The sequence below is a fragment of the Rhamphochromis longiceps genome, linkage group LG18 (genome assembly GCF_057381845.1).
Source record: "Rhamphochromis longiceps isolate RC_006_pf linkage group LG18, R_longiceps_female_GT1.1, whole genome shotgun sequence".
Taxonomy (NCBI): domain Eukaryota; kingdom Metazoa; phylum Chordata; class Actinopteri; order Cichliformes; family Cichlidae; genus Rhamphochromis; species Rhamphochromis longiceps.
Genome location: NC_140574.1, coordinates 9,983,500 through 10,008,802, shown reverse-complemented (window position 1 = coordinate 10,008,802; position 25,303 = coordinate 9,983,500). Strand labels below are relative to the sequence as shown.

Genomic DNA, 25,303 nt, shown 5'->3' with positions numbered 1-25,303 from the left:
TCACTTTAGCAGGGGTACAGATACTTTGGCAAGAGTTGAATCAACGATTCAACTTTATTACTCAAGTAAAAGTGAAGGAGTATAGCCTCTGAAATATAGGCATTTATTAAAGTCAGACTTATATACTGGAAGATTCAAAAATTCATCTTAGAAACTTCCGATTGTTCCAAGTCCCAGTAATTGTGGCAGTTTGAAAAAGATTTAATAAAGGTTTCATAAAATAACAGTCAAATTTCAGATGAGAGAAGAAGAAAAAAACTAAATGAAAGTGGCTTACTGCAGAGTGCAATTACTGCACTTGTGTTCATTATGGACCGATTTCTGACAGAAACGTTACACACTGCAAATTCATTCCCTCACTCACTTTAAAATAAATAAAATACTGATCATCTCGATGCCCCTTGTATTGTGGCTCTCCTGCTTTGAAAGGGAAACTGCAAATACATGATTGCAACTACAAAGATATGCACGGGCCAGCTTCACTGATGCTCTGCTCCACAGAGTTAGTTTTTTTAGGACTTCTGCCTCGGCCTAAACCAACACACTCTCAAAATTTGACCAGCTGTTCCTGAGACGTAAAGTTGAAAACTTTCCAGATTTTGTTTTCTCTATTCTGAATATTGACACATTTAACCTGGTTTCCCTTTTAAGTGAAATTTTATAAGACTTGGTACATAAATATTTCAGGTATTGTCAAAATGTTGTGATCTTTGACCACCGAATAATTAACTTGAACACTCAGTTTCAGGCGATCTTCTATACTTTTGGATCTGTATGATGCCAGTGAGAGTGGATATCCCAAATATGATCATCTCAGCCACAAAGAAGCTCCATCCATCTGCTGTTCAAGCCTTATGCTTGTGATAGGCAACCAATCAGAAGAGGTTACATGGAGGCAGAGGAGACCTAAACTCATATGGAACTGTGAACCAAACAAAGCTCCTTTAATAAAGTGCAAAAAAATATGTTGAATTCCCTCTAAACAAGAAATTATAATATAAAGACCAAAATATAATCAATTCAGTGTGGAATACATATGTGTCAGCAAATTTTCTACTGTGTTTTTCTCCACATACTGTCAATGATCCACTGAACAGCCCCCACTGTTGTTCTGAGGCAGCTCAGTCATCCAAGTCTCACATGAATGCCTTTTGGGAAGTCAAAGAGGCCATAAGCTTTACTAACACCTTTGCTTTTACTATGAGATGCAGCTTTAATGTTTTCTTTGTATGTGCACCAATAAGTTCTTTTTGTAGAGAACGACGGCGCAGTGAGGGCACTTCACTGACTTTAAATACATCACACGTGAAGAGAGCAGCTCTGTGGCTTCAGACTGTGCCGCCTCGGCAGGTGGTTTACAGGCGTCTGGAGGGGGAGCCGAGTTTGGCTGACAGGATGGCGGAGTGTCAACAGGTGACACAAGTGTGCAACAATGGTCTGACATTACAGAGTCCTCTCCAGCTGATGTGGGAAGGTTACGCTCCAAAGGAGGCTGCGCTGACCTCTGCTGGGGAGCACAGGGAGTGAAAAAGGATGATGACGATGATGCAGGTGCCCTGATTTCTGCCGAAGGTGGCACTGTATCACATGTGTTTCGACATCCAGTTACGTGTAATGTCATATCCTCTTTGCGCATGATTGTTTTCTCACAGTGCGGGCAGTGGTAATGACCCGTGTCTCGGCAAGGCAGGTTGCATCTGCAAATGTTTGTATCTGCAAGGGACAGCCATACATCACAGTTAGGAATTTAGCTGTCCAGCTGTGATTTTACTCAGTGATGCGATGGCATAAATATTTAAAAATCACGTTTCTTTCAAAGTAACTCTAGCTTTCTTCTAAAGCTGATCTACTGACTCCAAATCAGAGTTGGTAAGAGTAAGTAAAACTGTTGACCTTTAAATGTACGGTAAATGCAACGCTGTTAATCAAAAGAAGCCCACATTTATTTCCTCTTGTCATCAGCTTACCTTGGAAATAAACTGCATTTTTGATGTGGGACTCCAGATGTCTGCACATGGTCCTTGCACGTGTGGTGGTGAATTTGGGACACAGAGGGCAGCCCAGCTGTAAACAATTCCCAGTTTTACTCTTTAACTGGCATCCAGTCTTAATTATGGATGGATGCATCCTTCATCATATTTTTATTTACTTTTTCCTTTATACAAAAATAAAACATATGATGATGATGGATGGATGCATCTGGAAAACAGTTTTTTTATTATCATTATTACTTGTTCTATGTGGTTATTTTATAAATTATGAAAGAATAAACTACACAGCCCACATTAGGAGCCGGTTTCCAGGACAGTGACTAGGTTAAATGCCAACCGTCTCCTTACACGTTGTTAGGCTTGTCAACTGCGAGGGTCACAGTAAGCTCCAAGAGTCACAGTAAGCTCCAAGAGTCACAGTAAGCTCCAAGAGTCACAGTAAGCTCCAAGAGTCACAGTAAGCTCCAAGAGTCACAGTAAGCTCCAAGAGTCACAATCTTAAAAATGAGCTATATGTAAGAATTTATTTTAAAGCTGATTCAAAAAGAAACAATTTTGCTACCAAATGCAGTTTATTATCCAAAATATGTTTTCTGCCTCTCTGACAAATAAAAATCATCATCAGCCACACAACAGACTGAACAATGAACAATAACACACACACACACACACACACACACACACTGAACCTTCAAATTCACACTAATATAACAAAACCCCGTCAAACCAGTAAATATTTAAAGTGTCTATCAATTCAGATAAAGTATTGAAGAACCTTTTTCTACACCAATCAGCTGTGACCAATAAAGGACGTTCTGGTCTGCGCATGCGTGATTATCTCAAGCGCTGACAGCTAAAAACAAACACTCGCTTTGACAGGTTTAACACTTTAAGACTGTCACACACTAGATTCTTCGGTATATTCAAGTTTAATGTAACGTAACTTTAGAAAATATTCTTACCGCTGTGAGAAAACAAAAACAGATGCAGACGGACCTCCGCGACAGTTACCTCCACAGGTTGCAGGAAATTACGTGACAGACTGCTCACGGGCAACTTTACTTCCTCGTCTTTAGGTTTACTGTGGTTAGACTAAAGGTGCAAGTCGCCCCCTACTGTAGTAGACGGTAACATCGTCATTACAGTATATTTTGAATATTAGACCTGGTTTCTATATATTTAATTGAAGCCTTTTGAGCTATCAGCTTCTCTTCCCGGACCTGCCTCACTCTGTTTCCCTGCATTTGTCTTTTTAATATGAACTTCTCGACTTCCTGACCTCTATGTAACATCGTCTTAACTCTGATGAAGAGCAGCTGAATTGATTACATGGCTAGTGCTGCTAAATCCTGCAGGAAGTGTATTAACAGAGGACTACAAAGGGAGAAGTGCTGAGTAATCTGGCCCTGTCATACCTTAAAAGCCTCACAATATCATTTTAGCTAACCTGAGCACTTTGCTCTCAGACTGCAGGCTTGTTGTTGGTTCCTAGAGTTTCTAAAAGTACAATGTTAGAGAAAGGATTCAGGTGTTAGGCCTCTGTCCTATGCAACCAGCTCAGAGACATACACCCTCTCTACTTTTAAGATTAGACTCAAAGCTTTCATTTTTCATGAAGATTCTGGATGATCATTTATGAATCAATCACACTAGAGTAAAAAATGAATGGCTAATTCATTGCAACTAGGAACAATTCGTGGTTGCATTTGGCAACTGATTGCAAATAGTTGCAGCTGGTGGCCCAGAGATTGAATGTGCCACATGCTAAACCACCCTAAACCTTTGGGTGGCCAGTTGTAAAGGTAAGCTGGTGGGAGACAGACAAAGGTTAGCAAATAACTGCTGTCTGACTTATAAATTCAGACCGATTGGTTGCTTTGTTCTAATGTGACTGTGGCATTAGCTGTGCTGCTGTAGGCCCAACCTGCTGGGCGACTTCCCATGATGCACCAATTCTCCTCTTTTCACTCCTAGTGCGTTTATATGGCGCTACTGTAACTTTTCTCTGCTCTTGCCTGTAGTTTTGTGTTTTGTCTTATTTGTTGATCCTCCTCCATTCGGTCATGGCATGATTGCCCCTCTTTAAGCTGGTTCAGGGAGTTCTCTTCAATGCACCATCACCAAGTAGTTGGTCATGCAGGAATGCTAATACAATATTAAGCACCTTGAGATGACTGAGATGAACTGGAGGGATGTAGAAATAAATAATTTGATTGAAAATAATCTGAAGTATGTGTACTTGTGTTTTTTGTTTCTAATGCAGCATAATCCAATCATTTCATGTTCTAAAACCATTTTCTTATAACTATTGCTCTAGGAAATGTAGCTAGTAACCTTTCAAAAGTCTTACAATTTAGAGTGGGAATGAACTTGATCCAGCTGGTCCAGTAGATGGCAGCATTACCCAACCAAGATCGTCCACTTCTAAACATGGAAAACCCAAAATAACAAAATTAAGAATTATAATCATTGTTTGTCACATTTCACACTAAAATGCAGTACTGATTCAGTACTTAAAAACAAAACAAAAACAAGCAAATACAAACAGATTCTTTTTATTTTGGTATAAAAGACAGATGCATTTTTATACAGTTCAGTAAGAAAACTCTACAAAATTACTACAAAATCAGTGTAAACATTTTCTGGTTGGTCATTTTCTCAAAGTCTCTAAGCCGAGACAGAAAAGAGTGCAGAGAAGATACTGTAAACACTGAAAATAACACTGATTGAAACTGTACAATAAACACATAAAAGGCAGCACGCTGAAGAAACGAGTCACACGATTATACTGCTGTCCTGTTTTTGAGAATAACTTTATTTTAGTGCAGTTTATTGCATAGTTTTGTTTGTTTCATCAAAATCAACTCCCCTTTGTGACATTTCTGGAACATTTCTATACAGCAGCCCTCTTTTGGGTATCTGCTGCAGTTTCCCCTCTAGTCACAAGCAGAGTGAGTTTGCTCATTGACACTGCAGATACAAGATAATCTGGTTACTCACAAACACACACTATGACCTTAAAGGAGTAAATTATTATCTTCAGATGATGTCTTTCTTGTTGCGAGCTACATATGATGACTGTTTAGTGTAAGGCTGCAGCTGGGTTAGGTTAGCTTCACACGAGGACTGGAAATAGCTTCATACAGCTTTAAAATGTTTTCCAAGCTTCCTACTTGAGACAGAATATTGTTGTGCACACCATAAAGCATGCTAAAATTCATCCTTTTGACTTCACACACATATGAACGGGATAAAATGAAACAACTTCCACTGCTCTATTAAAAAGCTACTTTCAGCTGCTCTTTTATTCATAAGGAGTCACCACAGCAGGTAGTTTGATTGTCTGAGATATCTTTAAACACTTGATGCCCTTCCTGTTGTGCTTCCCAGTCTCAAACTGGGAGAAGACACTTTCTTTACTTATTAGGAAAATATGTAAACCACTACACTCCTAGAGGATCTAATTATTGTCAGACCAAATTAACCCTCAGTCATTGCCAAGATACAGAAAAGAATTTACAGTTTTACATTAAATACCTTAATGTCAACATTTTTTTTTAAGTGTCCAGGATATTTAATACCAACATTTGTTGATAGGCCTCTGTGTAACTGACTGAGGTGCTACCTGTAGCTACAGGCAAGGACATCATAAACTGCAGCTGTACAGGATGTGGGCTATGTTTATAAAACTATAAATGTCAGAGGTTCCATACATGAATTTGCTTTGAATAAGTGAAAACCCTTCACAGCACATCTAAATGTTAAGACTCCAGTTTATAGATTTCTATTCAGACATTCAACTGAGCATTTTTGTGGTCGACTCATTTGTTTTACATACATACAAAAAAAAAAAAAAATTAAGACTGGGAGGAGACACAAACCCAGCCTCTAGTGACTCAAGCCAGTGTACTCCCTCAGTGCCAGAACCAAGCCTGGATGAATGTGGGAGGGACACTGCATCAGCAAAGCCGAGTGTATATCCTCCTGAGAACTACAGGAAAAAAGTATCTTTCAGTTTAACTTTATTGTGATTTCCTGTCTCTTTGGATCAGAGGCCACACAAACACATGAGATATCATTGGAAACATAAATGAATAGACTGATTATCAGGAGGAAATGGTTGGAACCATTTGCTACGCCTCCCCTTGGAAAGAAGGGAGCAGCTGAAAGCATCTTCTGTGGATGTTTTTTAGGTCCATTTTATTGCTTTTGTTAGACCCATGCTAGCTGTTTCCAGTCTTTATCCCGCACTCAGCTAACCAGCTGGTAGCTGTAGCTTCATAGTTAATACAACAACAAGAAAGAGATATCGGTCTTCTTATGTAACCCAGATAAACACACAGCAAGAATCTCTCCCAAACGCTGGACTAAGCTTTGAAATGTTTAAACTGCTGAATGTGTTGAATTAAAAAGCTGAATCTGAGCGTTTTATTTACAACTTTATGTCTTTGAGTTATTCTCGAACCTCCACTGTTTTATCTAAATCACTGTGAGGACTGCAAACATTTAAAAACATATTTACACACAAACAACAAGAAAATATGAAATTAGAACATTTTGTGAATGTGGATGTTTCGTTTTACTGATGTCTTTGTAATCATCTTCTACATTCCACTTTGTGTACCCACACGAGGTTGGGAAGCATTGCATTATGGATTACTTCTTTGATTATCTCCTACAAACCAAGCCACTGCAGAGGCAGAAGTGTCCTCACTAGCTAAGATCAACATTGGAGACAAAGACAAATAAAATGAAGTCTGCAGCTCCTTCTATCCAGAAAACACAAATGTTGTGGTCATTTTTGAATTTAGAAAAAAAAAAAAAAGTCATTGCTACTTTGCTACTGAGAATACTGTGCAGAAATCTTGACCAACTCCTAATTTCATTATACTTTACTTCCAAGCAGCCAAACACTCTTGTAATCTTTAAAGTGCTCTTGAGCAATAGCCCTCCAGGCTTTCTGAAAGTCTTTCAACATTTTTCTTTGGACACTGGTTAGAGCTTGTACCTGAGCATTTTCACAGGAATGTTTTTGTTTATTAAGCCACTTTACACTGACCTCTGAGCAGCATCTTTAAAGAATTTTAGGGAACTGAACAAGCAAGGGACAAACGAAGAAGTGGCAGGCTTATAACGCTATTCTAGTAATAGTATTATCATCTGACAGACATGCCCTTGGGGATCCTGTCAGATCTGATACTGTCAGATTTCGGTCCACCATTCAGTACCGTCTGATAATCATCTTAGTGGCAACGCTCCCAAACACACTGAAGATGCAGTAAAAGCTTACCTGAATAGAAAAACACACAACGGAACAGTATCGGTCATGAACTGGGCTCCCTGTTTCAACATTACTGAAACAGTATGGGATCATGTAGACAGAGCACAGAGCTCAATGCAGCAAACATCCAAAGAAAAGCTTTAAATGTTCTTCAGGAAGTCTGGAGGACATTTCCTAAAGACTACTTAAAGAAATTAAATGAAAGCATCATACCAGATATTGACTTTCAAGCTTTTTAGAAATCTGCAAACACTGTTTCTGCCTTATATCTTTGAACATTTCAACAAATGGCATTGCCTATTTCCCATTTTGCTAGTGAAATATAAAGAAATGTTGGGTGGGTCAAGACTCTTGCACAATACTGTCTCTCTGTGATTTTCCCTTTTGGCCATTTGTTTGTTTGTCCACAGATCCACAGCTTAACAAGAGTTTTTCAGCCTCTAGTTATTTTTGTACCATTTAAACTCCCACTGGCTTTTTTCTCTTGCCAAAAAAGGAACAATGCTGATAAAATGCTCCTTAGATATATATATACACAAGTGAGTGATTGTCAGCTGTCGCATTCATGCTGCATAGAATATTTCTGGGTGTCCATCACGAGTCCAGATAGACGGAGTAAATCTGACTGAGGCAGCGGTCGACACCACCTGCCTGGAAGAGGAAGCTGTCGTCTGGGCAGGGAGGCAAGGAGTAACCGCCCCCCGCCTGACCCTGCAGGTCCTGCAGCAAGTCAAACCCTGACAGAAGGAAAAAAAAAAAACAACACAGCAAATGAGTTATTTAAATGTGAAAGGTTTTATTATTACATATGGGAAAGAGTTTAGTTGGAGGTTTTAAAAAAAATGCAAACAGATAGTTGTCTTCATAATTGTTTGAGCAACTATAATCAATGTTTTATAATAAATGGCATCAAATAACAGCATGGAAACCATGAGGCAATATTAAAACCTACTACAGCTCACTGTTTATCTGTCTGCTCAGTAAATGTTTAGTCTCAGTTTGCTCCCACTGTTCTTATAGTGTCACTTTCAGTAGCTGCTTTTAGTAAAAAGGCTCTAAAAACCTTTAATTGACCAAATTAACAACAAGCGGATAAAAAGCTATTAGCCTCAGTAAAGTTTTACTCTTTAGTCAGATAATTATCAGCTATATAGATCTTTTTAAAATTGCATTAGAAAGCTTATTTCAGCTCTGAAATAAAACTACAGGTTACCACAGATATAGTTAGCAACAAGCTACATTTGTGTAGTTGACGTCTCACCTGTAGAGTGGGAGGCGGGCTGGTTGGTGAAGTAACTTGCAGGCTCAAAACCTCCATCGCTGGGTGCCTGAGCCATCTTTCCCTCTCCATACAGGCAGCCTAGGAGAATCACAGAGTAGACGAAGATGAAGCATGGCATTGAACACACGCCTCACTCACATTACTTGACTTGATGTTGTCTGTACCGTGTTGCTGCGAGAACACTTGCTGTTGGTGGTTGTAGGTTTTCTGGAAGCCCTGCAGCCGGACATCTACTCTGTCTGAGCAGGGACTCGCTGGGATCACGTCAGCGGACACAAACAAGGAAGCTGGTCTGTTCCTGGAAACGCACAACATAAACATTTATCTAGCATCAAATCACAAAAACAGTTGCCTCAAAGCGCTTTATACTGTAAGGTAAAAACTCTACAGTAATGTGGAGAAAACCCCAACAACCAGACAACCAACCACCAGGCCAATTTTGGATTAAGCCCTGCTGCCACAGATGACCACCTTTTCTGCTTGCTCACCTTCCTTATAAATGGCTTCTTCACAGACATCCAACCAGTGAAATCATTCCTGATTATTCTCAAGTAGACAGATAACAGTAGATGGATCAACTGATGGGCCAGATGCCTTTTTCAGGTCGTGCGTCAGGTCTTTGGTAGATTTTTTAAATATTTCTTAAGGACATGACTTTCAGAAACTGCCGTAGATCATTTTTAGGCCCATCACTTTTCCTTTTGTTTTTTAGGCAAAACTGGACCAGTTTGCTTAACCTTCTAGGACCTGGCGTCCACATATGTGGACATCACATTATGGGTTGTCTAGACCACAATACTAAATTTTACTCTGCAAGGGCCTGATATCCACTTACGAGGACATTATAATGCCACCGTTCTACTGAAATTTAAGACGAATGTCCTCATAAGTGGATCTAATTTTTCAAAGAAACAAAAATCAGGTAAAAAAATAAATAAATCTGGTAATTCTTTGTTTTTATATTCATCAGGTTCCAATCAGCCCAAATAGCAAAGAAAATTTAAAAAAAAAAATGCCATGAAAGAGTTCGGGTCTTAGGAGGTTAAGGACACACTCCACACCACATTGAGATAAGTTTTCAGTTAATAGTTCTTTGAAAATTTTTTTTAAAGACCTCCAGAAACTGCAGAACTGTTGCTCAAGAGCACTTTAAATAATTACAAGAAAGTCCAGCTCCTTGGAAGTAAACCATAAAGAAATAAGAGATGACTTAAGATTTCTAAAGTTAGTAACATCAAACTATTCTCCACAAACACGGTTAACTTTAAACTCCAGTACTGATTACTGCGTGTGTTTCAGTGTTAAAATGAATAAACACTGACCACATTCATCATAGTGATGGAGTGCTACGTGTCAACAGGTCCTACTGAAGCCATTTAAAGACCAAATCTAAGTACAAGTTGAAAGTGACAGGTTTGATGGTTTAACTCAAAAATTATTATTTATTTTTTTTAAAGTGGAAATGAAGTTTCCAGAGAATTGATCCTGTATGTGACTGACTCAGCCCGGCCTGTTTCTACACTAATGCTGTTTTTGGCCTGACCTTCACTTCTGCTGAACTGCTGAAAGTTTCTGTCACACTGAGATGTATATCAGCGTTTGTTAAGCACCATAAAATTCAACACAAGTTTTCCAAGCCAATAAATATTATGGTAAAACGATAATGATGTTGTAACTCTCTGATTGATGGAACTTCAATCTTAGTTGTATTAAACTAAATTGTGAAAATTATTTCATAGGGAAGGTTTCAATCAATGTAAGCAACAACACTGACTCTGATACAATGAACCCAGGGCACGAGGTTTTCAGGTAATTAAATCAGATAAACATCAGCTGACCGCTGTATACATCAGAAACATGTAAACACTTCTCTTCTGCAAACAGTGCAGTTTGTATAAGAAAGCGTTTCCACCTCAGGAGGGTAATGTGCTGCAGAGAGCTGTATCCATCTCTTTGCTGCAAGAATGTGCTGACTGTGCACAAACACTCTGACTCAACATGGAAACGAATGAGTCAGTGGAGCCAAGTCGACGAGAAGAAAGAAAGGCAGCTGAATTTCTCTCTAAGGAGATACGCAGCTGAAAAAAAAAACAAAAAAACCCCGTACGGTATTCAAGTGCCCCCCTTCCACCTTCAAAGAGCCCACTCTCAGCATTTCATGTGGCCTGAAGGCTTTCCTGGATGATGTACTGCAGCATATTGGTCCCCAGAGAGCCAAACAGCACTGGTTTCTGCTGGAAGACTTTTAGTGGGCTTCATAAACAAGCCAGGCCTTGTCAGAGATACCGATGGCTGCTGGTCTGAACATCGTATATTTTCGCATCTGATCAGCTATAAAAAGAGGAAATGTTTGGAGATTTCTTTACATATCTCTCATTTATCATCCCCAAGTCTCTTTATTACCCATTTCCCATGTCAGATGCTATTACATTTAAGTTAACAGTCTCTGCTTTCATTGGAGAAATACAATAAAAGCCAAAATTAATCAGAAGGACTTTTTGAAACCCAAACTGATATAACTTACAGATGGCTGTGGCTTCCCGAGGTAATAAAATCCAGGTTTTGTATAGTATTATGTAAACAACGTGGCCTTTGATATAGCGTGGCTGTTGAAATGAATGTGCTGCAATGACTGCAAGGCAAAAGAATTCAACACATCTTTGAATTTCCCCTCACTGGCCCCTGAACCATCAGCGCTGACCTTAACTATAAACAACGCCGTCTGCGCCACGGCTTACATTCTTGTAATGTTGCAACAACATAGTTGAGATGTCTGAGCTGTGCTGGGTCGATCTGTCACTTTGTGGCCGGTGTGCCCAACTGCTCACATGCACGAGCTTACCGAGGGCCCAGGGCTGAGGACGCGGCTGTCAGTAAACCTCAGGAAACTTTTTGTCTGATCATATTTTACCAACTGACCCTCTGCAGGACTCACGTTTTTCTTACTAACTACAGCTGCCATCCTTACTGCTTATGCAGAATGAAAGGAATCCAGCTTGCAGAATTTAAGATCTTCTGCGCATTGTGCTGCATTTAATTGGTGCCAGCTTATGATCACAAACCTGATGTTTCGAATTTGAATTTTGAAAGTATTTCGGTGATATGGATTTAATGGATCACAGGGGATTACGTTAAATCTGTGCAATACAGATGGAGATTTAATGGGATCTAAGTGCTACCACTAAGTGCTTAGGGAAACTACAGCACAAGCATTTCATTTTAGAGCTACAGCAAGTAAAAAAAGTGAAGGATTTCACTTAAAGCGGCTATTTAGGTCCAATGTCACTTGGAGTTTCTGCAAAATAAACTTCATTACATCGCCTTCCTTCAACGTGTATAATAGTGTTTCTGTGTGAGCGCTATCCTGGTTAGTGTGCCTGTATCTGATGGACACGCTGCTGCAAAAAAATGCAAATCCAGCACCACGCTACCTCTCTCTTCCAACCGCACAATATATACAAACACTGTGCATCACAAATACTAAACTGATGGACAAGCCTCACTGCGGGCCTCTGTAAATTATTAAAAGACGTCAAAATGGCTCATTACAGCCAGAGTAAACATTGGCCTCCCTATGAGGTCAGAGCATGATGCTGCCTGCACCATGAAGAAAAGATAATTTACTTTCACGTGTTTAACGTCTCTCGTCTAAGTCATTTTGTGGAAAATCAAGTGCTTGTCTGGTATTAGCTTTGGCAGGTTGTCATATACTGTGGGCACCAGTGGGATTCAATGACATCCTCCGCTGCTATAAAGAGACGTCAATGGACGGATTGTGCATAGCTTCATGGAAGCTCTACTGTAGCTGCACATTTTAGGAAGCCGGAGAGATTCTGAGAGAGGTGAGCAAAGTTCCTAAAAATGCACAAAAGCATCAAATGTTTGATTTATTAAAATCTGTATTTGTTTTGTAAACTTTAAAGTGGTTTTAGAAGTGAAATATGTGATGAAATCCAGATCAAATAGTACTTACAAATTCTGTGTTTTCTTGTATATATATTGGTTGACCGACACAATACAATCTCCTCAACCCAAGGCCTGTGGCTGGCACACATACATTTATGATGTAGTTTTATCACTACAAATACAGTAACTTCTTGAGTAGTTTTCAAAGAGGAACAACTAACCGTAACGTGTAAGAATATCTGAAAAACAGAAGTGGACTTTTTTCATTTGTAATCATAAGAAAAAAAAATAAAGATCTTGCAATAAAAAAAAGCTTCTGCGTTGAGACAAATTTCCATTGATACATATTTCTTACATTTTAAAAATCACTAAGCATTTCCATAAACAATCTCAGATATGTGTCTAATCAATACAATGCACTTTGCTTTAACAGTCAGGGTCAAATCTGAATCCTTTCAAAAAAGATGACATTGACCAAAAAATAAAAAAATAAAAAAACCTTCTTCAGCTTCAATTCTAATCAGTGGATTCGCCATCACTTAAACATGCAGACTACTTTTGCAGTTTGCACAATATCACTAAGGGATAGAAGTGAGGTTGGCTTAAATGTCAATATGTATCCCATAAACCAGGGGTGGAGAACTCCAGGCCTCAAGGGCCGGTGTCCTGCAGGTTTTAGATATATTACCCTGGGTCAACAAACCTGAATCAAATGATTAGTTCATTACCAGGCCTCTGGAAAACTTCAAGACACGCTAAGGAGGTAATTTAGCTATTTAAATCAGCTGTATTGTATCACACTCAGGTATTATCAGTGAAGGAGTTCTAGTTAATTGCACTTCTAAGTGGTCTAAGTAAAGTAAGACACACGAGGCTGTCGGCATAAATAAAAGAATAAAAGACAAGTGGCACAAAATCATGGAAGGATATGTTTTTGTCTAGTCCACTTTTCTCGCTGATGAATTGGGCAGTATCTCCTCTGCCTGCCTTTCTGGAAAAGTCACAACTATACATAGTAGACCTTTTGCTACTTTCATTTCAACCCTAAGGGTCAATGATGAACCCTAAAGCTTAAACCTGTTGAAATCAGTGCTCAGAGAAAACAACCAATCTTAACATTTAAGCCAAACACCGAAAGGCCACTTGAAAACAACCCTTGGAAATATTGGAAGAATTTCATATGAAACAATGTGCATTATATGGTAATATTTTATATCATTTATTAAACCACAAAAATGTTATTCTGGCCTTTATTGATGCTATTTTATTAGACAGACTGTTTTTGTTTTTACTATAGTGCCAATAAAAGTTACTTTATGGGCAAACCTTCAATGACCAATAATTTTAGGCCCTATTGTCCAGAAACTGCAGCCCTGGAGGCTTTCAGCTGTATCTTTTTAGTCTCACTTCTACTTTTATACTTGCCTAGAGAAAATTTGTCTCAGCTTACAGTGCACATAAGTTCTGTGGTCTCCAACTACCCAATCAGTGCGACCACAAAGCCATAACTCCATCTCTGGTGATAATGTCTCTGGTTTATTCAAGAATGCACAAGCTCGGATCTCTCTGGCTTTTTCTAGAAATCAGAGATGAGGGAAAGCAAAACAAAATGACTGTGAAATCTTTAGTATCACTTTGAAGCTTCAGTGTTTGATATGGAACAGAGCCGGACTGCTCAGAAGTGTTAAGCAGCTTAGAAACACTTTAATACATGCCAGATATGTTTAAACAATACGTTTAGGACATATAAAAGCAGAGGTTTTGGGGGCGAATCCTTGAAAAGGATACAGAAAGGAGCATAAAATTGAGGTCTGTTAGTTTTCACTATTTTTATCTATAGTAGAAAATAACTCTGAATAAAAACTGCCACATGAGATCTTATTCAGCTCCACTGTAGTGAGTTGGCAGCAGAAATCCCAGCAGCAGATAACTGAAAACCTTGCCAGACACCACGAGGGGTAAGTAGGAAAATATGTCTTTTCTTTATTTTTGTGATTTGGATGAACTGACTATTTTACGTTTGCCTCTTGTTTTATTGTTAAATGTCAGTAAAGTAATCTCCTTCCCAAGAAATAAAAGCAGCCCAATGTTGAAATACATGACAGTGTAGAAATTAAAAATGATAGATGTTTCTTTGCTTTTTATTATATGAAAGAAAATATTCACAATGGTACAACAAGATGCAACCTTGGGGAAGATAAACTTCCATCAGAAGATAAACTTGCCCATAAGCAAGTCACTAAACATCTATTACTCTGCTATAAAAACTAAGTGGACTGTTTCCAGTCCAGCTTCGTTGTATGAATAAATAAATAAATGCTCAGGGGATGCACCGCATTTAACTTGAACTTGCTCTGATCTTACACTCACCCCTCTCTCATGCTCCCCGGGCTTGTTAATGAAGATATTGGGCTATTAGCATCAAAGTTTCCCTCCAGGCCTGGATACCTCGAGTCTGCTGATGGGGGCAGAAACTCTGAATTCCCCCGACTGTGGGCGGTGCTGCTGCTGTTTGAGTACACACCTGAAAGAGAGCCACAGATAACCTCAGTAAATCTGCTCCACCAAACATTTTGAGCATCCACCTCCACATCTGGTCCCACATCTAGTCTGAGGTCTCTGCAGCAAAGGTTGGATGATGTATATAACAGTTACAATAGAGTAGGAGTTAACATTAGAATCATTAGAAACTTCAACTGCAACGTATTTCACTTCAACGCCAAATTACATGTAGCCAAGTTTTCCAAACACCAAAAGTTTAGGAAGTGTTGCAATGCTTTTCATTCTCACATCTTTTGCTGTCAGAGATCGACCGCAAGTAGTTGTGGCAACTAACTGGTTGCCCGGAGGCTGAGTGTGCAATCTCCTCATACACTGGGTAAATACTTTCAATTGCACAGCAATTGCACAAACAATCACAGTCAGACAGAACGACTTTGATTAGTTTTAGACAGACTGGTGAATGTTTTAAGATAACTGGCATTTAGAAATGCAGAAAGATTACCAGGGTGTTGCAATAAATCTGTGTCAGCCTGCAACACCTTTCCTGTCAGTCGAGGCTTAACTCAACTAGTTGCTAACTGGCTGTACTCTGGTTATTTTCATATATTTTCATACTCTTGACAGGCACTCGTAAACATGACCATATTTCCCCAGTCTTGGCTTGTTTACACTGGCTTCCAGGACGTTGTAGAATTGATTTTAAAATTTTATTGCTTGTTTTTAAATCTCTAAATGGATTAGCTCTGTCATACCTCTCTGATTTGTTAACTAAAAATACTCCAAATAGAACTCTCAGGTCAGCTGAGAAGCAGGCTGAAAAACTGAGGAGACTGGGCCTTTGCGATAGTTGCGCCCAAACTTTGGAACAGTCTGCCTCTTGAAATTAGGATCTTTCCAACATTTTTAAAACCCATCTGAAAACACATTTTTACTCTCTACCTTTTAATTGTGTTAAAATTGTGTTTTACTTTGTTCTTTGTGTGGGTTTCTTCTACTTTTTTACTTTTTTACTATGTACAGCACTTTGGTCAACCTGTGTTGTTTTTAAATGACCTTATAAATAAATGGATTGATTGATTGATATATAAATAAAAGTTGCTGAGCATCTGTGCCGTTAAATCTTCCTACTACATCACTATCACATCACTACCTGTAATGATGATTTTCACTGGGTTCAAGCTGTATTGAATTGTATTATAACAAACACCAATAAAATATAAAGAAATGAAAGGCTGACTCTACTCAGTGTTGCACTTTATTTTTCAGCACAGCCTGAATTCTCTCAAGCTGTCTTGCAATTTCTTTAAGTAGTGTTCAGAAACGGCTCTCCAGGCTTCTGGAAGGACATTCAAAGATCTTTGGATGTTGGCTGCCTCTTGTTCCTTTCTCTGTCAAGATAATGCAACACTGCTTCAACAATGCTGATGTTTGGGCTCTGAGGAAGTCAGTCCATGACTGATAGTGCTCCACTGTTGGCTCTTCTATCCAGGTATGCTTCTACTGTCCGCAATAATTTTCATGGTGAAAAATTGAACTAATATCAGTCAGATGCTTTGCAGATGGTATAACATGGTGGATTAAAATCTGACTGTACTCTTCTGCAATCATTCAATTTTGACAAGCGCCCCAACACCGCTGGCTGAGAAGCAGCCCCAGACCATGACAGAGCCTCCTCCATGTTTTACAGATGGCTGTAGGGATGTTTGTACTGCTCTACTGACCTCCTCCATAAATACTGAAAGGCCAATAAAACTCTAATTCGTATTCATTTCCCAATAACAGCTGTTGCCAGTGATCTTCAGTCCAGTTACTGAGTAATTTGGCATACCTCAGCCTCTCTTCACATTTCTGATGAGGCTTCAGTGAACAGTAGATGGATCACCTGAGGGGTTAGATTTTCCTCTCAAGTCCTGTGTTAGGTATTTCCTAACATTTGGTGGGTGTGTTTGTTAAGTTTGGGAAGAAATTATGTTTTTGCAACAGATTGTTGGTACCAAGGTGCCTGCAGACATAATTTAAAATGGGTTCTTTGCAAAGTTGTCTGTGTAGACACAACACTGATTCAATTAGGTCCCTTTTACAAGGATTGGACTAAAAATGAGTAACAAAAAAAAGCAGCCAATGTTCAAAGAAAAGCTTTGAAAGACCTTTAGAAAGCCTAGAGAATTATTGCTCAAGACCACTTTAAAAAATGGCAAGAAAGTCTGGCTCCTTGTAGGCAAACAAAACTGTCGAAAATATTAAAATACTCAATTTATAGTTAAATGAAACTCTTCCAAATTATCGTGCAGTAGTGACATTTCCCCCCACTGATGAGCAACTCAATGTGCTATAGAAAAACAATTTCTGGTGTAAATACAAGTATATTACACACAGTGTGCACATATGGACAGATGGGGATTAGACTATGTTGCAAGCAGACTTTGAGGAGTTTCCATGGTCAGCGTAATCCATTTTTCTGTAAACCTTTCAGAGCCACATTTCAAGCCTACAGGGGCTGAATGCTCAATATCAAAAATATAGTTTCATGTTGTTCATTTAAATCTGTAACTTGTACCTGCATGCAATCAGTAAGCTGTCAGCACTAGGTTTTAAGCCAAGCTGACAATGATAGTGTGTGTCACCATAAATCCACCTAGTATACCACAACAGAAAGCAGTTTTCAGGCTATAACATTTGGCCATTTGAGATAAGAAAAAGTCCTCCTGGGATTTTTTCAAAATTAAACACTGACATGCTTGTTTCACCCTGACTAAACATAGCTCATAGCGTGCCGCTTGAGGCTTTTCCCTCAAAGTCTTCTGAGTAAAACGGCGAGTAGTCTGAAGTAATAGACATGGACAGCTTTCCTGGACGCTCTCCACTGTCTTTGGCCAACTGAGCCTCAGTGTACCTGACAGCTTCTTGATTCTGGTTCAGCCATTGAAATGGAAAGAAAAAGAGCTTGGCTGGAAAACCCGTTTGGAGAAGCTGAAGGACAAGTGGGGTGAAGGCCAACTTGCCCACAGTCATGGTGCCCAGTAATTGGACAAGGTAAACACTGGCATGATGAGCTATCATCGAAGGAATGAGAGAGGAGGGAAAGGAAAAGGAGCAAATGAGGCCATGGGAGAAAATGAAAGAGACAGCTTAACAGCCCAGGTGTTTTGGGCAATCACTCTTTTCTTTTGGGTTTTGCTCATTTCCAGAGAGGCGCTGGAGGCTAAGCACAGACTTCTGCTACCGTTTCATCTGCACATACCTGTGAAGTCATCTAAAGCCGGTAAAGGTGAGCTGTTTTTTTGGTGCGACGAGGCAGAGCTGTGGAGATGCTGGCGTGCCAGGCAGTCACTTAAGATGTCAGATTCCAGCATCGTGTGCACCTGAACCTGACAACAACACAAAACGCATTACAGCCATATAGATACATGTCATATAACAGCACTGTGTTATCATGCTGGTGACCAAGTGTGGGTGTTTGCCAGCATGCAGGGATGAGAATAATTACGTTAAAGCTGCAGCTTAGTTGTCTTCCAACTATATGCTGTTGGGCAACGCAGCTCCCATGCAAGTTTAAACTAAATGACTTCTCTTTTGATTTCATTCAGTAAAGCAACTGAAAACACAGTGAGCGAGCTGCAGGAGGTTTTCTACTGTTCAATTATCAAAGAAATGAGTTTGCACCAGATGCCTGGTTCTTGTTTCATCTTGCGATCCAGCTTCTTGAGGTACAAAATCCAGAAATCTTATTAGGCAATCGTATTCCAAAAACGTTCTAGCAAAGTTAAGGCTAAACAATTGGCTTTATTTTCCAGCGCTAAACAGAACATCCCCCCGGAACTTTCCAAAACAATTTATTGACAGCTTCGGGATTCAGAAGAAGCTCGCGGCAGACACCCAGGAACCACAAAAGCGGCGTGAATAATCAGCAAGAAATGCTCACCCAAAGTAGCGTTCACGAAGCCAGAAACTTCAATCGCTGTGACACATCAGCTCGAATAAATGTATGCCCGTGAGGAGCTTAAGAAGCTCATCTTTAATATTTCAAAGTTCCAATTAGCCCCACAGGGTTTACTGCAGCACAGGGCGTGTCGACTGTGTCACAACTTACCAACACACGTGGTTCTGTTTAAACCAAACAAGGCATGCGAATACACACACAAAGCCCCAGTGTCACTCACAGGCCATAGAAAACAAACAAGGCCCAGATAAAGCAGAACAATAGGCTCCCTATTCGGACTTCCAGGGAGTGTGTGTAATACTTTGTTTTGTTGTATTTCATCCTACTGAATCATAAACATACCCACTCTCTCCTGCTGCTGCTGTAGTTCTCCAGAAATAAGACCTGCAACCCCCGAGAAGCCCCCTTTCTCTTTGAAAGTTATATAAAGAAGCAGTTCTCTACTATCTATATTTAAGAAAAAAAATTCTGGAAGAACAACATTGTTTTGAACTTTAAGGTTAAACGGGAACAAACATGCATCTCATTTGCTTTTAAACATGAGGTAACAATCAGGAAATAAAATCAAGATGTAGCACCAGAAAAAACCCTGTTTTACTTTCTCTTCCTGAGCTTGTTCATTTTTAGCTACAGATTTTCTATTCAGGGTCTCATGAATGACTGTGTGTGTCTTTATGGAATTTAAAACATAACCTTTTTTGGGGGGCAATTTTTATGTTTTAATAATTATTGAAAAAAGCTGTCTATTTTTAACTGAAATGCCAGATTTGGGGAATGGCACACTCACTGATATTTTTAGGAAAGCAAAGCTTTTATTTGTGTGTCGCTTTTACAGAAAGAAAATCCTTGTTCAGAAATTGCATGCTTTTACGGTCACTCATTTCTTCCAAATTGGATCAATTTTAAATGAATTCAAAGTCATTTAAATGATTTGGCACCTGCAGGCAGGACATCTGCCTCCAGATGTTAGGCTTGACCATAAATGCTTCAGTTTGGCTTTTGATTAATATGTCTTTCATTCTTTATTTTATGTAAATGTGTATGCTTATAATGGTGAGTATTGTTCCGTAACCACTGCTGATTAAGCAGCTGTCTATGTTGGCCAGGACTCTGTTGCGAAAGACATTTTAAACCTCAAGGGTCTTGTCACCAGGTTAAAATGAGGTTAAATACAAACATGCAGTCATGTGAATAATAAGGTTTCAAAATCTAAGTTCACCCTATGATCTAGCAGCAATAACCTGAAATAATTGTTTTCTGTATGACTTTATTAATATGTGGAGGAAATTTGGCCCACTCGTCTTTTCAACGTTGCTTCAGTCCATTGAGGTTTGCAGGAATTTGTTTATGTACAGCTCTCTTAAGGTCCCACCACAACATTTCAATCAGCCTGAGGTCCATTGCAACACCTTTTTAACCATTCTGTTGTAGAGTTTTTGCTGTTTTTGGACTCATTGTCCTGTTGCATGACCCAGTATAAGCAAGATATAAATGTAGGACAGATGGCCTTATATTGAATCTAAATATCGGTATACAGAGGTGTTCATGTTTGACTCAGTGGCTGCAAGGTACCCGGGTCCTGTGGCTGCAAAAGAAACCCAAATGATCACCGCTTCATCAATGTGGTTGATAGCGGCTATGTTGTGTTTGTACTGATATGCTTGTTTTTTACCAAATGTGGGACAGTTGCCGACATTGTTTTTAGTTTGTAGAGCCTCTTTGTCATTTGTCATAATAACCTTCAAGTTTTGTGCTGAAATAAAATCAAAAACATGCATGGCTGCTCCTAATAACTTCATCAACTAATGAGTGGAGCCTTCATAGCAGTTTGTATTGTTTTCATTATTATGAGAAGAAACACAACTTAACATGTATTCCAAACAAGAGAAGACAAATATCCATCATAAATACAAACTCCAGATGTGCTGTGTATAATTGCAGACAGTCAAGTATAATAAATTGGGAAGGAAAAAAAAAAATCTATCAAGTAATATAACTTAAAACATTTCATGTTTTATGATGTTAAGCTGTTGAGAAATAATCAATTGATTCCAGTAAATTTCAGCCCTGTGAAGGTGGCTCAGGAATACAAGGCACTGATGTGATCCTGGTTTAAATTATGTACTTTTGATCCCATCCAATAAAAGCTTAAATATGACCCCACTATTGGACAACCTGATAGGTGAGTGGTTAGGGTGCACACTGCATGTTTTACTCCTGGCTAGACGGACCTTTATTGAATGTCTTTTCCACTATCCACCCAAACCATCCATTAAGGGCAAAAAAAAATGCAGCTCAAATTTAAAAAAACGTCCCCAGGTTGCTTTTAAAAATGCTTTGGCCATAATTTTTTATTTCTAACCACACTTTCTGAATCCTCCCTTTGCTTCTGAACGACACACAGTCAAGTTTTAAAAACATAGAAAGGTTTTAATGTTCATTACCTTGACCTCCTTTTCCTGAAGGCCTTTGGCTGAATGAGCTTTGACGTGCTTTCGTAATGAGCTGGGGTCAGTGTAGCGCTTGGTGCATCCCGGTATCTGACAGGCGTATGGTTTCTGTGAATGAACCACAAGAAGGAGAGGTGAGAGAAGTTTGACTGAACATTTAGAAGCACCTTGGTTTAACTTTCTGTTATAAAAAGAAAACAGGTGTGCTGCTATTAAAAAGAGCACAAATTATTTTTTGGTGTTTTGGGGAACACTTTCTCCTGCAACTCTTCTTCTAGCGGATTGCAAAAATTTAGCAATGTTGATTTCAGTACTGAGCTAAGGAGAACAAACCTTTTTTTGTACAGAAAACACAACAAAAATAGCACAACACGCCAAATTAAACCCAGAGCTTGAGAGTTATTATTAGATTTACTGTAAGGTGCAGACTACACCATCTCTTATATATCCTACATTATGTATTGAGAAGGTTACGAATTTTCTACACCAGAACTGAATAATATTCACAACACGATGATGATTTTATAGTCTCATCAGATACAACGATGTCAAACATAAAATGTGTGTACAAATAATGGCACAAGTTCAGATGACTCACATCCACACTGAAGGCATAAACATTTAGGATAAAGATCGTAAATGTGGCTACTTCTTGTGACAACTGGACTAACAGAGGAAGAAAGAAGATGTAGTTCTGTCAACATTTTACATAAAGTGCTCCTCAGCTGAAAGGGAGGATATTTACCTTTCATCTGCAGGCTTAAAAGAGGGGAAGAGAGAAGAGAGTTTAGCCATAAATCATTTCATTCATAAAGTAAACTGTATGAGCTACCTGCAGTCTTTGTATTCATATAAAAGTATTTATTTCTGCACATTATTTCCTGAAGGAATAAACATTTCATAGCAGGCTAAAGCAGCTGGAAGACAAAGTATTTTCTGGTGTAATGATATAAAATACTACAGTTAACTGAGTCCTCCTGAAATAAGTAAAATGAGTAACATCGTGGAATGTGTGTTGAAATGTTTTTTACTGTACAAATAGCTCATTTCTTATATGCAGACAGGTTTTCATCATTTTACTTCGAAGTAGAAAGTTGAGTAAGATGACTGTATTTCACAATTTAGTGAATAAATGAGCTCATTGCCATGAATCTCAGATCTCTTTTTTATTCGCTCTTTTTCATTGCCAAGTATTTAACAGGTGGATTCAATTATACATTCATGAAAACACATGTACAGTGTTTATTTGAGCCTTTTGGGTTTATGTGCTGGGATGTGAGCACTACAAGTCAAAAAAATAATGAGCGTCAGGTTTGATGATCGTATTTTTCAGGACATTTTAGCAGAAAATGTGACGAGAGCTGTGATGTAGTTAACACTGCCCAGTTTCTCATCTTTGTACGTAGGATTACGAAAAAAGTTTGAGATTACAGCAGAGATCACAGCTGTGTGCTAGATGAAAGAGACTATGACGAAGAGTGATTTGTTAAATGAAATCAGATAAACTTGCTGCTGTTACATTAGTAGCAAAATCTGACTAAAACTGATCATTTTGTGTTGTATTATAAACCAGGAGGTGTTGCACAAGTCAGAGCTAAAACAACACATTGTTGATGTTGTAAATAAATAGTTAACTTCACCAGGGCAAGGGTTTTAGAGGTGCATGAAGCTGAACATTGTGAGGCTACCACACAGGTCAGCCTGGACTAAAAAGGGTTTAGGACCTGCTGCACATCCATGATGAGAATCTGGCATTCCAACATATCCAAGAAGTTCTCAGTTGGGGGCATTTGAATACAGTGAATCTGTAAAAAGCTCTGATCTGAGCTTTATGAAGAAGCCAACAGAAGATAGGTACACTGTGGTATTAAAGGGATAGACATAGTCAGCAACAATACTCAGGTAGTGTAGTGTGGTGTTTAAACTACACCAAGGGTGCCAAAAAAAGGAAAAAAAGATAAAGAAATTGCCAAGAAAATACCCCTGTACCACCACCAGCCTAGACTGTTGACACGTAGCAGGGTGGATCTATGCTTTCGTGTTGTTTTTATGTTTAAATTCTGATCTTAAAAGAACCAGACAAGGCAATATTGTTTCTCCAATCTCCTCTGGAGGAAATGCAGAGTAAAGCTGAGCTTAGTGAGGTAGGAAAAACAAATCACCATGGGCAACAGTGAGGTGTTTTGGGCATGACTTTTTATCTGCTTCTTAGCGTGGAGCATCCCAGACAACATTTGAAAACCCCTGCTTTTCAAAATGACTTCTTTCTCTGTAATTAGTCATTTGCCTGAAGATCTAATATGGAAACACTGCAAAGAAATATCATTTCTTTTTTCTTTCTAATATGGCAGCTTTCAGCATATTTGTCACACTTATCTTTGTAAAATATAAAAATTTAACTCAGCTTTTAAATGATAATTTCATTTATTAAGGGAGAGAACTATCCAAACTTAACTTGCCCTGTGAGAAAAAGTAATTTCCCCCTTAAATTGATGAATTAATAAAAAAAAAAAAAAATAGGACCCATCTAATAAAGGGAAGTAGGCTAAAAGATCTCAATAACAACAAATAATGCTACAATCTAAAGAAACAGATGAGAAACTCCTCTGTCATTGACATCTGTCTGTCTGGAAATGAAGACAGATGTATGAAGTCATTTCTAAGGCTTTGGGACTCCAGCGAACCGCAGTGAGAGTCATTATATACAAACGGAGAAAACTCGGAACAGTGGTGATCATTCCCAGGAATGACTGACCCACCAAAATTACTGCAAGAGCAAATTGACGACTCATCCAGGAGGTCACAGAAGAACCCAGAACATTCTAAAGAACTCACTTGCCTCAGTTAAGGTCAGTTTTTGTGATTCAACAATTAAAAAAAGAGACAAACGAAGAAACATCTTGATAATCCTCAAGACTTTTGTGTCTCGACACTGTTGGACTAATGAGTGAAAAGTAGATTGTTTGGAATGTCTGACTCCTGTTACATCTCATGTTAAACTAACACTTTTCATATAAAGAACATCATACCAGCAGTGGCAGTAGTGTGATGGTCTGGATCCAGACAACCATAGTTGAGGAAACCATGAATTTTGCTCTTTACCAGAAAATCCTGAAGCTAAATGTTTAGCTATCAATTCAAGCCCTGAAGCTCAGGCTCAGTTTGGTTATGCAGCAGGACAGTGATCCAAAAAACGTCAGCAAGTCCACCTCTGAATGGCTGAAATGCAAAAAAAAAAAAGAGCCTTTGAAGCTTGGCCTTAGTCAAAGTGTGGATTTAAATGAAATTGAGTTGCTTTGGCATGACCATAAACGGTCTGTCCATGCTTGAAAACCCTCGAATGTGGCTGAATTAAAACAATTCTGCAAAGAAGCCAAAATTCCTCCACAGTGATGTTATTATCACAAAAACTTGAAAATTTGATTGCTGTTTGTGTTGCCAAGGCTGGCACAACTAGTTATTAGGTTTAGGAGTCAGCTGCTTTTTCACAAAGGTTCAGGTAGGATTGGATAAGCTTTTTTCCTTTATCATATAAAAAAGAAAAAACAGCATTTTTGCATTTTACCTGGGTTATCTTTGGCTAATGTTAAAAACTGTTTGATGATCTTGGGTTTGACAGTAATGCAAAAAACAAAGTAGTATTGAAAAATCACTTGTATTTTTTAATGATGCCACAAAACAATGAATGAAGCAAATAAGTAAAAATGTTACTGTAAAAAGAATTTTTAGTAGAAATATATCAGGACAGGCTTGACTATAATAATGCTTGTGTCAGTGGGATTGTTATTTTTCTAATGTCTGCTCGATTTTTCTTCTCCAGTATTCCCAATTTTTGTGTAATTCTTAAACAAATACATTTCAAATTATAGACATGCAATACCAACGTAGATCTGGCATCAGAGTAAGTGCTGCTCTACAGTGTCTGTAAAAAAAAAGAAAAAAAAAAGGGGG

The 25,303-nt window shown here is 38.7% G+C and overlaps 1 protein-coding gene and 1 pseudogene across 2 annotated transcripts in view; both read right to left on the bottom strand.

Moving 5' to 3' along the window:
* Positions 1–15: 15 nt before the first annotated feature.
* On the bottom strand, positions 16–3,037 carry LOC146647742 (uncharacterized; annotated as a pseudogene). The gene is made up of 3 exons (XR_014908590.1): positions 2,954–3,037; positions 1,968–2,064; positions 16–1,713 (listed from the first exon to the last, which is right to left on the bottom strand). The product of XR_014908590.1 is annotated as an uncharacterized LOC146647742 (transcript).
* A 1,592-nt stretch (positions 3,038–4,629) lies between these two features.
* The window catches only part of glis1a (GLIS family zinc finger 1a), a 71,535-nt gene continuing 50,861 nt past the window's right edge, over positions 4,630–25,303 (bottom strand). The window contains exons 4-9 of the mRNA XM_085389188.1: positions 21,347–21,460; positions 18,204–18,330; positions 14,831–14,984; positions 8,719–8,852; positions 8,534–8,632; positions 4,630–8,009 (exon numbers count right to left, since the gene is read on the bottom strand). Of these exons, the coding sequence (XP_085245314.1) occupies positions 7,867–8,009; positions 8,534–8,632; positions 8,719–8,852; positions 14,831–14,984; positions 18,204–18,330; positions 21,347–21,460 (771 nt within the window). The 3' untranslated portion in view covers positions 4,630–7,866. The remainder of the gene's footprint in view (positions 8,010–8,533; positions 8,633–8,718; positions 8,853–14,830; positions 14,985–18,203; positions 18,331–21,346; positions 21,461–25,303) is intronic.